The 14485-nt window shown below is 38.6% G+C and overlaps 1 protein-coding gene across 1 annotated transcript; it reads left to right on the top strand.

The window, feature by feature from the left end:
• The first annotated feature begins 3149 nt into the window (after positions 1-3149).
• leng8 (leukocyte receptor cluster (LRC) member 8) lies at positions 3150-14136 on the top strand. Its single transcript, XM_079240724.1, has 15 exons — positions 3150-3497; positions 4349-4481; positions 6094-6225; positions 6583-6657; positions 6917-7337; positions 7516-7681; positions 7764-7934; positions 8058-8306; positions 8390-8554; positions 8636-8930; positions 9271-9372; positions 9464-9532; positions 9622-9751; positions 9844-10051; positions 10135-14136. The coding sequence occupies exons 1-15, from the start codon at positions 3457-3459 to the stop codon at positions 10295-10297; spliced, it is 2520 nt and encodes an 839-aa protein (XP_079096850.1). The 5' UTR covers positions 3150-3456; the 3' UTR covers positions 10298-14136.
• The last annotated feature ends 349 nt before the right edge of the window (positions 14137-14485 follow it).

The following is a 14485-nucleotide window of genomic DNA, read 5'->3' on the forward strand; positions in this document are numbered from 1 at the left end:
ATAGACTATAAATAGGCTGCAACACTATAGTGAACCTATTATAGTGCTCAGTATGTAATCATGAATGGTTTAAATTAAAATTGTTTGATTTATTTCCTCGTTTATGGAAAGCAGTCTATGAATTTGAACCCTTCATATGGCCCCACCTAGTTGACAACATCATATTTTTAAAGGGAGACTGCTGCATAATTATCTCACATATTTCACTGCAGGCCTTACTCATGCAATTTGTCTGTGATCTTCTCAAAAAGGCTTGAGGAAAACTGGATTTGAATAGGATGCACTTTTTAGGACTGTATTGTTAAACTTCCTTCCTCTGGTGGGTTAAAAAAACAGAAAGCTCAGGTATTCGAACAATGGTTCTAGGTGGTGAGTCATTATGAGATCATGCAACAACTGTTCAACAAATTTGTGCAATGATGTAGCTGACAATACTACAATGACAGCGAGTGAATCATTTTGCACACACATGCTGTCATTGACTGTTCGAGATGAAAGGGACATGGTGCAACATGCAGTATTTCTTGCTGTGTTTTAGAAATCAGGCATGGTATCCACAAGACGTTTTACAACAATTACATAAGAGAGAACACTGAGTCCTCCATTTATAATGATAGTGTTGTAAGAGTCAATACTGAGGCCAACATTAAAAAAAAAAAATGAAAGAAATATAGAAAACGCAGTGATGTGGCATAAAATATGACTCCCTTCTTCATGGCATTAAGAAAGCTTAAATTTGAACTTTGGAGTGACGTCCAAAAGATCAAGATGATTTGAGGGATTAGTGTGGGAGAAGTTCTCTGACAGGAAATGACTCGCCTCCCTGCAATCCAGAGACACACTTACACACAATGTCACACAAACACATCTTGCAGCTGTTTTTGTTTCACTTGAATGCAAAAAAGATAAATGTATCCACCTAAAATCCGTATCCCTTAAAAATATATATTGATCTGGTTAAGAATTAACTCCAAAAGATATTTAAAAATATATGGGGCATCTGTAGCTGTTTTCACACACACACACACACACACACACACACACACACACACACACACACACACACACACACACACGCACACACACGCACGTACACAAAGACACCTCACAGCCTTAAATAACAAGAACATACTGAGAAAACATGAACGTTAGAAGGAGCGAAAAAAAAAAAAAGAATCATCTAAAACATATACATCAAGTGGATGAGTCTGGTAGTAGGAGTTAATACTATGTTTTGCTGACATGTATGTTGTATTCCTCTATCATTACACAATTTTTCAGGGTTGGTAAAATATAGGTTGTGTCGATGTAAATACATCAGTAGTTATCCTTGAAGGTGGAGTATGTAAGATTTTCAATATTAAAAAAATTAACTAAAAAATAACTACAATCATAATTAGATAGGTTTTTTTAAACATGTAGGTTCCAGTCTGTCCATATTTGATGTGTTATTAAATTACAAGTTTAATTAATGACAAAGACCCTTCTTAAATGTTTGCCTACCAGTAAAAAAATGTGCTTTTTGTCATTTGTCATTAATTAAACTTGTAATTTAATAATACATCAAATATGGACAGACTGGAACCTACATGTTAAAAAAAAACTTTCTAATTATAATTGTAGTTATGTTATTAGTTAATTTATTTTGAAAATATTGAAAATCTTATACTCCACTTTTAAGGTAAAGAATCTTAAGTCCTGTACTATACATAGTGTAAACATTTATGTCATCTGCAGTCCCTAAAATATATCCTGCTGGCAGTGTAGGCCTACTCAAGACACATTTGGAGAATCTCCCATTGTGAACTGCATGAATCAATTTGTTACTATGGTAGAAATTCTATACACATATTTCACAAATTTCTGAAATCATACACATTATTTATGCTGTAAAATGTGATGGTTGTATTAATAGAATACATTTTATGGATATAAAGTCATTTTGATTTAGTTGTTATTATTACTCATCTTAAATAAGTCATATGAACTTTGGAGTGCAAAAGTTGAACAAATAAATGTACTAAAGAAGAACTGATGTAAAAAAAAAAAGACTAGTCCAATAAAAGTAATGGTGGTGGGGAGAAGGGATTAGGGGGTTAGGGGTGTTGTACAATCCCACTGACATCTGTTAACATGAAATTGAGGGTAATTTATTGTGTGCACGTTTTTACTTTTACTTTTTATTTTTATATATTTAAATTTTAGTAACAGAAACTACCCAATAAAACAGAAAGTTTTTATTTGTATTGATTCAAAGTAATTGATTTAAATCACAAAATTGATTCAAATGACACAAAAAGGTTTCTAATTATTATAGTAAGGTAAATAAATTATAATGCCATGCCAGTTTTCCAGTCATACAAACTAAATTTTCTCAAAGTTTCTATTTTATAGTTTTCTTTTATCCTCTTGTGCCTTTCTTTTGTGAAAGTAATTTTGAAATGATGAAATAATACCAAACATAACAGTATCTCATGTCAACTCGATTATCTCTACTTTCATAGTTCCTTGTGTGAAGAAACTCATTTTCAGTTAAATGGGTGGCAAGTTTGGTTTCAGTAAAGACTTCTTATCAGTAATAATCCTCCGTTTACGATAGTTGCATGTATTTCCCGAATGTTATGAACCAAAATACAGGTTTCCTGTCATGATGTTGTGATTATTTTGGTACTATCATGTGACTGCTCTTAAATTACTGGGCAAGCCTGTTTTTATACCAAGTATACAGGCCGTATAATAATAATAATAATAATAATAATAATAATAATAATAATAATAATAATAATAATAATGATGGATTATTTTTTCTTATTTCTGGAGCCATTGTTAACGTGTGCTGTCAGTTATTTTTTCACCACCAAACTTGACAAGTTAATTGTCGACTGATATTTGGTAAATTGGATCCTGCTTTTTGTATTTCAGGCATCATAATCTCGCCCTGTTCCTTTTGATGGACAGGCCAATAAACGAATGGGGCGCTGATTTAAAGTTTAAATTGCATTTGATTGGCTGAGATGTTAGGGTGTGGGATAACACAACTGTGTAACACACGGCTCAGGTCCACCTGAAAAATTGCGCATAGGGAAAACTAGCCAACATAAACAACGTCACTTGACTTGGCCAGTTTCGCTTATCTGCCATTTTGTATCTCTGTAGTCCGGTCAGACGAAGTTGATCGTCTACGAAGAAGGGATAAATATTCAAACGTCAACTGCTTTTTGCTTGTTTTTCTTTATTTGCCACTTGCATTGGGTTGTATTAAAGTATATTTTTGATGATTAGGTGATTAATTTCTGTCGATTAAATGTTTCCGTAGTAGCTACTCAGTTCGACGTCGCACTTGTTTACCTTTTCAGAAAGAGGAGCTAACACCAACATTAGCTCCGTTTCCTGCTAGCCAGCTAGCTTAGCTCGCTAACAGCTGTCCTGGCGGTGTAACGCTAAACCTGTGGTGAAATGGCGGCCAACACGGCGCAAGCGGCTCCTTCAGCAAACTGGTAGGTCACACTCCGTATCATGGAAGTAGCGGATGTGAGATTTTTTTTGTATATATTTGCTATATCAGCATTGTGTATTTAAGATTAAATTTAAAGATAATCTTAATTATTTTCCTAGAAGGGTGTTGAAAAAAATTAGCCTCTAAAGTGTGCTGGTTCTATTTGCAGGCCGTTGGTTCAGCTAACAAAAGCTAACCAGTTAGCCGTACTGGTTCTAGATCATACCAGCAAATGACTGGTGTTGGGGCGAGATCCTACAGATATTTATATCATAAAGTAATCATTTGTCTATTGGGAATGTACGTCCAAACAGTTATTTGTTGCATTATAAAGTTTTGTTATTTATTATTTGTTAGAATTAGCCATTGAAGTTTCAACTGTGAATTTCAGCAGTATGTTTTAACCATAGACCGTGGTTTTAACATATCGATGTCTATATTATGACATAAAATGAATGAATGAATCAATCAATCACTGGATGTTCCAAAAAATACCAGAAATCAGAAAGAACATTCATTTTTGCCTGACTGTTTGGATACTAATACTTTTTTTTTTTTAGTAAATAAGATGGTAGACTGTGATTCAATCCCTCCTTTAAATTGTGCTTTGATTTTATGTAAGACCACAATTTTCTAGTATACTTTTCAGCTGTTTGTCATTTGTTTACCATTTGTCCCAGAAAATTCTAGCTTAGCAACAGTCTACATCTGAACTAAAGATTTATCAAGTTGTAAATAATAATTTATTGCCTGTTATTGTTTTGCAGTGTAGATCAAATCTGTCTGTGTATGTCAATTAATTTTCCCAAAGTTTCCTTATTCATCTGACAAATTTTCCAATGTCTTTGGCAGGTCATATGGCCCTCCCGGAGATGCCCAGGTCCATGAAAATCCAGAGTGGGAGAAAGCAAGACAAGCACTTGCATCTATCAACAAAAGTCAGACCTCTGCTAAGTCTACACAAGATAACCTGGCCACAGCAGAGGTGTGTCTTCATCTCAATTTATAACTTCTGTCCTTTGTCCTCTTTAGCTGGAGTGCAGTTGGAATTACAGTATTATTTGCAGCTCATTTAGACATCTGTCACTTTGTTCCCCACCAATTTTGTTATACACAGTCCTAATGGTGACTGAGATCTTGGTCAAATTTGGGCATCCTACCCAAGTGTTAGCTTTGTGTAGAAAACCTTTGTGCAATCTGTCAGATTCTGAGAAAAGTCACATGACACATTTAAATGCATGCCTACCTACTGTTTGTTCCTATTAATGTGGCATCCTAAGAAAAATTTTTACTACGCAAGGTAACTATTATACCTGCTCTTCAGAAGTGATCGAGCTGCTCACTCACACATGAAGCTAGTGCTGGGAGATATATCGAAAACACTCAATATATCCCACAAAGTTATAGATATGTAAAATGGCTTTATCGCAAACATTTAGTACAGATTGTTATGGTAGCGATTTAGGTGGCGATATGTTTCGTAGCTCAGCTTATCTCCCTCACAGCAGATGGCTCACTCCCCCACCTATCCAGAAAACCCCAGCGCACTTGAATGCTGTTATTGTAGGAGTGACAAGAAAATGGCCTGGAGATGTAAGAGTATGAAGCTAAGTAATGGTCAAGCTGGTTTATGATGGAATTGATGAACTGAGGAAGTAAAACTCCTTTGCCTGCTTCTCCTCCTCCAGCTGCTCTTATTATTAAATAATCTGAAACGTGATAATTTTGTCTGTTTTGCAGGCAGTTGAAGAAAAACTCCTAATGTGTGCTCTCTGCTGGTGGGAGCGTTGCAGTGTAGCTCACTTCTGTGTGTATATATGGCATGGCGTGACATATTTAAATATTGGGTTGTTTAGCCTTCATAATAAAAGTAAAACATATAAACTTGTTCTTAATGGAAGGGGATCTTGCATTGTGATCTTGTGCAAAACAGAAAACTTAATAAATAAGAAAATATTTCAATGTAAAATAAATGAAAAAATATGTAATTTTGAGTAATTATAGCAAAGTAAAATAAGCAAACCTCATTTTTTTGGGGTGACTTTGGTTTCTGTTGGTGGTTTGGGTGCTCCCCAATATAATGGTTGCAAAACACTTTTTATTGAAAGTTTATGAGCGCAGGTTCCTGGTTCCAAATAAAAAATGTATTGAAAGGGAAAAATCACAATGAAGTTAAATTTAGTTTACCCAAATCTTACTAGATAGTGTTAGAAATTTACGGTGTTTTAGAGACTTCAAAGCATTGAGACGTATCGTGGGATAAAGCTAAAATATGTTGCAGTATCAGGTACAAGCCGTATCACTGAGCGCCACATGAAGCCAATGTTAATGTAATGGGTTGCGTTTCTGAAAGAAGCATTTAATTTTATTAACTTTAGACCTGTGAATATTGATCAGATTCACATTGTTTCGCACAGTTTGTTTGGAAATTATCAGGAAAGGAATTCAGGTGTTTTTATCTCATGATATTTTTAGGGTTTTGTTTGTTTTTATTTTATTTTTTATTTTTTGTCATGCCTGTCTCTACTGAATGACTTCAGCTATATTCTGAATTATTCTGTAATGCCAAGACTATTTGTGTGTGTTGCTAATTTCAGGCAGGCCAATTTCAGCCAGCAGTAACTGAAGCTGCTGCCATGCAGCAACAGTACTATCCATGGTACCAGCAAACTCAGCAGCATTACCCTGGATACACATACCCCTACAATTACTACTACCCCATGGGGCCAGTGAGTACAGAAAATAATTGTGTACTTGCATATGGTGGAGAACTGACATTGCATTTACTTAACTATAGGTAATGTGATACAAAAAAAAAAAACATGAAAGAACTTTTACTAGATTACTTTAAGGGTTTCATTTGGAAAGTGTTCTTTGTTTTTGGATTATCATGGTGACTGTGGCAGGTACGCATATATGCTAGGCTAGGCATTTAGTTTCAGCACATGAAACGAAGAGATGTGCATCTTATTGGGTGACCACTAAGTTTTCCTTTTCAAAAATTGCGTAGTGCAGTCAACATAAGTCTGTGACCTCCCAAAAAAGTGGGAAAATAAGTCAGATTTTTTTTTCTCCATTATTTTAAGTATGGAGCATACCCACAAAATCAGTATGGCATACCTCCTGGAACATACCCATCAACTTCAACTTCTAATGGACAGGTAAGAAGTATTAAGTTTCTTAGTATGTAGAATTTTGGATACAGATTGTGAAATCTTTAAGATCCTCATAAAGTGATATCTAAGTGGATGTGATTGGTGACGGTTAAATCTTAAAGCTCGTAAGCAGATTTTATCAAACTGATGTTTGATGTGAGGAATAGTAATTCCACTTTCCATTGACATCGTTGTGTTGCTTATCTTCAGACAGCATAACAATTTTGATTTCATTGTAATATTATTCTTTTTATTTCTTCCATAGCCTCCTCCAGTCCCTGGAATGGAAGACCAGTCTCCTAGCTACTCCTCCCAACCACAGCCTCCTCCCCCTGCTGCTCCCCAGCCACCTCAAAGCCCAACAAGCTCAGAAAACCCACCTCCTCCCCCTCCACCTCCTATTCCTCCCCCACCCAATTCCCAGTACCCCCCTCCCCCTTCACCAAATGCTTACAGTACCAACACCATGCAATACCCATCCGTTGACTCCAATCAGATGCAAGCCTACAATCATTCCCAGGGAAGGCCAAACTATGGCCAGAGTTTCCAGACCCAGAACACTTATCAGGCCCCTCAGAATAACTCCCAGCAACAACAAATGCAGAACCAGTATGTACCTGGTATCGGCAGGGGGGAGACCAACAAAAACCAGAAGCATGGACAACAACTTTGGCACCGCATGAAACGTAGGTTTTTATTTGCATTTTTCTTCTTTTTTTTTTTTTTTTTTAAGATAATGGATGTGTGTAAGGTTTATTTGGTAAACTAACATCAAACTAGTATTTTCCCCTTGTGCGTTAATGTAAAAAAACAAAACTCCAAAAGATGATGACTCCTATGCCTAAAAATATTCTGCTTTCATAGAGGCACCAGGGACAGCTGCTGTGAAGTTCAATATTTCGAAGAGGTCCTATCAGGTTCAGTGTTCCTCAGTTTCCAACCAAGCTTTCCAACAAAGTGAACTGTCCTCAGGGTTGAATCCAACACCTTCATCTCCAGCGACTGCTGCTCCTGGAGGTGTTCAGACACGGTGTGAACTGCTCTGTCTCCACTCATTTTCTTTCTGCTTCATTCATAGCTGGTATATTAACTTTAAATTCTTTTGTCATCAGACCCCAGGATTGGCCCCAAGCCATGAAGGAATACGTGCAGCGCTGCTTTACAGCATGTGAAACAGAGGATGACAAGGATCGAACAGAGAAGGTGTTGAAAGAAGTCCTGCAGGAGCGGTTAAAGGATGGCTCTGCCTACACCATTGATTGGACTCGTGAGCCATTACCAGAGTGAGTTTAGAAGTGGATTTGTTTGTGAATTTTGTAGTTGTTTGTAGTAAGTTGAATCTTAAATGATCTTTCAGTGACTTGTTGATAGATTTGCCTAAGATTTGAGTCTTTGTTCCTCTGTAGGTTGAAAGTCAAGCAGTCTCGATGGGAATCCATTTCCTCCCAGAGAACATCAGATAGTTCAGTTAACCGTAGTGGAAATACATTGGGTGCTGTTTCAAGAGGCAGAGGAACTGGACACAGATTAGGCCACTACAGGAATATATTTTCTCAACGGAGCCCGTCTTCTAGTTCATCCCGGTCATCCTCTCGCTCTCCATCCCCTTCACACAACCGTCACAGAGACCGCAGCAACCAAAGGCACAGGCGAAGGTATAGCAGGTTCTTCTCCTTGTTTTGGTTTTTAAAGTAATCCTGCTCACTTGGGTCTAAACATCTTGTGTGTCTGCTCTCAGTGATTCTGGCTCGCAGTCAGACAGCAGCATCTCAAGTGACTTACGTCCTCAGCTGTCTAGACGTAGCCAGAAAGGAGGACGTGGTCGTGGCAATGACAGGGATAGAGGGCGTGGAGGGGGAGAGAGGGGCCGGGGAAGAGGAGGAAAAGCCAATAGAGGACGGCGGTAAATCATAAGATGTTTGAAATGCCATTCCTTCCTTGCTTTCCAGACATTTAGTGTAAACTTCAAGCTTTATTCTTTTAGAAACATGGATGATGCAAATTCAGGCGCTGGGAAGAAGAGGAAAGGTGGCAATGCAGGTATGGACTTCCATGACCCCGACAGAGAAGCAAAGAAGCAGAGCAGAGCAGCTCGTTTCCACAAGCAGCTGCGCTCCGAGCCGCTGGTTCTCTCCATCACTGCCCTGGACCTACCTGATGGAACCCAGGAGGGCCTTAGCTGGGAGGACTGCCCCATTGTAGGAACATGCCAGGACATCACCAAGCCCTACTTGAGGCTCACTTGTGCCCCTGACTCCTCCACTGTGCGCCCTGTGCAGGTGAGTTTTTCTCTGATGTTAACTTTCTCTGGTGCATCATTCTTTATTTTTTTTATGTTCTTTATTTTTCATACATAGATTTCACATTCTTTAGGAAACAATTTGAGTAATCTCTTTGCCTTTTTTTTTTCTTTTGTACAACACATGAGGAAATGTATGTTATATGTACACGGTACAAGCTCTGCATAACAATTAAGATCCATTCATTCATTTCATTCATTCATTTTCTAAACCGCCTAATCCAACTCAGGGTCGCGGGGAAGCTGGAGCCTATCCCAGCTGGCTTTGGGCGACAATTAAGATCCATTTTTTAATAACTTAATACCTTACTTTCATCCAGGTGCTTAGAAAATCTCTGCAGATTGTTAAAACCCACTGGAAAACCAACCAGGACTACGCTTACGCCTGTGAACAGATGAAATCAATACGACAAGACCTAACGGTTGGTTTTCCTAATGTTTTATATATTTCCCGGTTTTAAGCAGTTTTTATTTCTATTTAATGTTTGATTTATTTTCTTTCACCCATGCCAGGTCCAAGGTGTTCGTACTGACTTCACTGTGGAAGTGTACGAATGTCATGCTCGCATTGCCCTGGAAAAGGTGAGCCTGTCCAGTTTTTCTTTTGGCAGTGCTGGTGCACTACTTGAAAAGGATATTTTCAGTTCTCACTCAGTGTTAACTGTCTTCAGGGAGACCATGAGGAGTTCAACCAGTGTCAGACTCAACTGAAAGCCCTGTACAAGGAATACCCATCAGAGAACGTTGGAGAGTTTACAGCTTATAGATTGTTGTATTACATTTTTACTAAGAACTCTGGAGGTGAGCTAACCTATTTTGGGATTAAATAATCTTTAAATGTTAGAAAAACTGTATTTCTTTCATTATTTTGACCGTTTCATTTTCCCCTACAGATCTGACTACTGAGTTGGTTTACTTGACTCCGGCACTGCGAGCAGATGAGTGTGTGGCTCATGCTCTTGCACTCCGTGCTGCGTGGGCGTTGGGGAACTATCGCCGTTTCTTTAAGCTCTACCTGGAAGCCCCACGTATGGCTTCATATCTTATTGACAAGTTTGTAGAGAGAGAAAGAAAGGTTGCACTTCGGGCTATTGTTAAAACGTAAGTTAGACTCCAAAAAAATTTGAACAGCAAATTTTAGCTTCATGCAGGCTGACATGTGTCTTTGTTTCCTCTGTCCACAGATTCAGACCTGACCTGCCCGTGCAGTATGTGCAGACTACTCTGGGCTTTCCATGTTTAGACTCCTGTATGGCCTTTTTAACTGGCTTAGGTGCCACCTTTACCCCTTCTGATCCCAATAAGATAGACTGTAAAGCCAGCTCAGCTGCCTTGGCTGCTTCCTGAGTAGGGAGGGGGTTGAGGTTAGCTCAGAGAAGGGACACACTAAGGGACCGTCATGGATCCTGATGTATTGAATGCACTGCACTTGAAATATCTCAGCCAGCTCAGATAAACTTGAGACAGTTAATGCCAACAAGACCCACACAGAAAGAAGTGCAAGCTGCTGTCAGACCTCAAATGCAGATTTCATTTTCTCACATAAGAGATCACAGTTTTTAAAAATGAGGGAGAATAGTTATGCGCACACTGTCACGCAGATTCGCAAGTAAGGCCAAAGTCTCATCATGCTACGAGGCTAGAAAAGAGAAGGAACCGTTTAGTTGAGCGACACTTTAAACGCAACACTTGGATAGCAAGAAGGCAGTGAACCAGAACAGGAAGGCCCTTCACCCTCATGGTTCCTTTTCACTCATCCCAATCAGATTTCAGCGCTAACAGTGTTCTGTTATGTTTTTTTCCTTCCTCAAGTCAACAGCTCAAAGACCCGAAGATTCAAGTGTTGTCAGTCAAAAGAGAAACGGCCCTTCAAGTGATTCTCCCAACTCTTCGCTGCAGAATCAAGTCAGATAATGCGCTTTAAGACTCTTAGAAGATGCCAGCAGTTCCTCCGAAAGAAGAGGTGGTGGTTTGTATGTCCTGCCATGCATCCTGTTTTCTTACGGTGTCTACAGTTGCCTCCTCATCCTGTCTTTGTTCTCCATCTGGGCTGTGAAAGAAATGGACTGAGGCCTAAAGTCTTGTTCCTGATGTGGCAGTATTAATCCTCTCGTCACAGTTACAAAATGTTCGATCAGCACTGGGAAGAAGGCTCAATCTGATGGGCAGTGACTTTGTTTATGATGAAGGATAAGTGTTCATCAGACGAAATCCGCACCTTCACCTTCAAAGCTAAGCTTCATCTGCTGAGACGTAGTTGCTCATATGGCGAGTTTCTGCTTCAGAAGTTCCTGCTACCACCGAATATCCGGTAAAGCCCAGTCGTCCCTGTCCTTCATTCATCAACCATCCTGACAGCTGCTGAGAAGAATCGGGCTGCGAAGCTACAGTTTTTCAGCACGTCGGAGGGCAAGCTTATACCTTAATCGGGATGGAATAACAAGTGGTTTGTATGCTACACCTGGCTCTGATTCCTGCGAGGCTGGTAAGAAAGAGGGACTTCTGGAAGGAGGTGGATGACAGCCCAACAGATGTCGCCTCATGTTTCTTCTGTGTTAAATGTTGTGTGTCTTGTTTTTCTTTTCTTTTTTTTTTCCTTTTCTTTTGTTTTGCTTTTTCCCTTTTTCTTTTGGATATCAGTGTTGACCTTTCTCCCAACAAAATGGAAAAAGAATTATGGAAATGCTATCAAGATTTAAGTAAAGTTTCCAAGTTGATTTTTGGACAATTTGTCGTAGCAAATCAGGCAATAGCCTAAAATGCCAAAACTGAAGTGAAACCCAGAATTTTTACTACACAGATGCACACTGCTGTCTGAAAGTCAAAAGTATTTGAATTGGTGACTTTTAATCTGATTTAGAGAGGAATTAAATGCAGTGTCATATGTAAATTGAGTGCTGTTTCATGCTTCTATGTCTATTTTCGAACAAAAACTAAAATTTCCAAAGTACACTTTCCTAATTGGTCATAAGACCACCTGGACAAAGTTCTCAAAGCTGGGAGTAGTAGTCTGTTTATGTTTTGGGGCTTTTTTTTTTTTTGCTCTCCAGGGGCCAGAGTAAAGCTGGTTAACTCTGGTTTTAGTCTACACGTGATTTTTGGAAAAAAGCTTTATTACATTGGCTAAAGGAATAACCAGACGGGTCAAACGTAACAGGAAACGTGGCTCAAGCCAACAGTTATGTGTGCATCTTGTCACCATATCCTCAAAATGACATCTTTCTATTGTATATTTGTGAAACCAGAGGTTGGCGTTATTTCTCTGTTATTCTCTTTTCTCTTCATATGAAATGGTATTATCACTGCGTACACACTATTCCAGGCTGGTATTTTTGAGTGAACTAGGGTTTGATGCAGGCTTGCAGTACAATCGGCATGTTTACTTAGGAACCAAATATATTGTAAATATTGTATTGTGATTTACCTTAAATTAGCATATAGTATATTTTTTGTTTTGTTTTAATTCACACATGGGTAAGTGTGAGGTTGTTTTCATGAAATCTATTGTTTATGTGAATATAGAGCTGAAATGCAGTCGGGTCCAGATTGGACTAAATTTTACATCTGCCATCACTGTGGGTATAATGCAGAACAGACAGCACAGCCTGAAAACATTAAAGTGGCTGTCGGATCAAATTGCAGTTAAACCAGAACAGACTGAATAATGTGATCTAAAGGGTTTTCAAAAGTGTCCCTCTAGGCGGTGTCTCACTAGAGACCACAGTTGCCATTACTATTTAATATTACCACCTACAACAAAATAGCAACAAGTTGGCAGACCACATGTGTATTCCTAGATTAGTTGTCCATCACTGTTATTTCAGCAGATGTTTTGTATTCATGATCTCAACATGTCTTTTCTTTTCTCCCTTCATTTACCTTGCCCTCTGCTGCTCCCTCCCCTCTCTCCCTGAACCTTCCTCCCACAAACCACCACGCCTCTCGTTCTTCAGCTTGCAGCACTGCTGCATTGCAGGAGCACATGGAGTGAAAAGTGGGCGAACCTCCTCCAGACGCCTGCCGGGGAGAATGAATTGTGAGCAAGTCTTGGTTTGACCCACTCACGTTGAAGCCATGCAGCTGGTTAAATACATGGGGAGCCTCACATTATGAAATGTGGAAAGTGTTTGTGTGCTGCTAATGTGATTTGCTGCTAACTCAAACATTTGAGAAGCGTTTGTGTGCAACATGACATCTATTTGGTTTTAGAAAAGATTCTTGATGATTGACCCCGGTGCTGTTCTCTGTTTGTCCAGGTGCATTTGCACTTACTGAGTTTATTAGAACTTACAGTTTATTATAACGTTATAATTTAAGGAGTTTTGCATTTGTTTACTTTTGCTAATTAGGAGTAATCTGTTTTGTTTGTTACATTGATGGACTTCTTCATTTATAGTTTGTTTAGAGCTTTATTTTCACGATGGATCCCTTAACATTAAAAAGTGCGTCTGGACATACAGAACAAACTGCTTTCTCGGTTCATCTAGGGATTCTTTTTAAGTGCTCATCCTAATAAATGACTTCTGTATGTGATGACCTTGACCTGTAAATTTTTTGCACAGGGTTGCATTATGTACATCCAATTCCTCAGGATTATACACCCAAGGAGGTGTTTGTTTTTTTTAATTTATTTTTTTTGTTTGGTTGTTTCTTGTCCCCTAGAGAATTCACTTTTAGATGACTAACTGCACATTTTCATTAGTTTTCCTCCGGTGCCAGAATCATTTTTCCTGTAATTCTTTTGTTTTTATTTGCTCCCATGTTGCTGTATTCGTCCATTAGTCTTTGTGACTCCTTCCTTGATGCTGGAAGACCTCCAGTCTCCCTCCCTTCACTCGTTCTTTCCCTGACTTTTCTGTTAAACTGGTCTGTTTGGATTCGTCTCTTCTCTGTTCTTCCTCTTATCCCCATCTTCTCCCCTGCATGATGCTCTTTCTCCTACAAGCCTCTAACAAGTATTTCTCTTTTTTTTTTTTTTCTTTTACCGGTATGTCAAATGTTTGTGACCATTTGCTGCGTGCAACTAGTCACTCACTAGTAAGTATTGTTACATCTGCAGTGCTTTCATAGTTTATGTTGCAGCTCACTTAACAACGAAGCTGAAGGTATATCTGCAATTCCCCGCCCTTCACCCAACTTATACAGATCTGACATGAGAAACTGCCATATTGTAAATATTGTGTAAATACTTTTTGAATCAATAAAATTCAAGAATAAATAGTTGTGTTTGTTTGTTTTTTTTAATTCAGTTTCAGCAGAAGAGTTTGGTAATACATGAACTTTATTTTTACAAGATCTTAAACTGAGTGAAAGGCAACAGTGACAGTTTGGAAATTAAAGATTGATTACTTGGCACAAAAGAAATTTCCTTACAAACATTGGGCTTGACATTAAAGCAAACATGAGAAAGAAGTGGGAACAGCAGCTGTAAAAACAGACATGTTAGTTTTCCAGGATGGAACAATAACAATGATGGGACTTGAACAGAGAGAGGAAGTGTTGCAAAACACGTTAATGTGTTTCATTTTATGTGGT

Source organism: Telmatherina bonti (genome assembly GCF_933228915.1).
Source record: "Telmatherina bonti genome assembly, chromosome: 5".
Classification (NCBI taxonomy): Eukaryota; Metazoa; Chordata; class Actinopteri; order Atheriniformes; family Telmatherinidae; genus Telmatherina; species Telmatherina bonti.

What these genes read in the sequence shown, in the direction of transcription:
- leng8 (XM_079240724.1), top strand. Translation starts at nt 3,457, where the DNA reads ATGGCGGCCAACACGGCGCAAGCGGCTCCTTCAGCAAACTG. An exon ending in GCGGCTCCTTCAGCAAACTG is followed by an intron (nt 3,498 to 4,348) that starts GTAGGTCACACT and finishes TGTCTTTGGCAG; the next exon opens with GTCATATGGCCCTCCCGGAG. An exon ending in AACCAAAGGCACAGGCGAAG is followed by an intron (nt 8,307 to 8,389) that starts GTATAGCAGGTT and finishes GTCTGCTCTCAG; the next exon opens with TGATTCTGGCTCGCAGTCAG.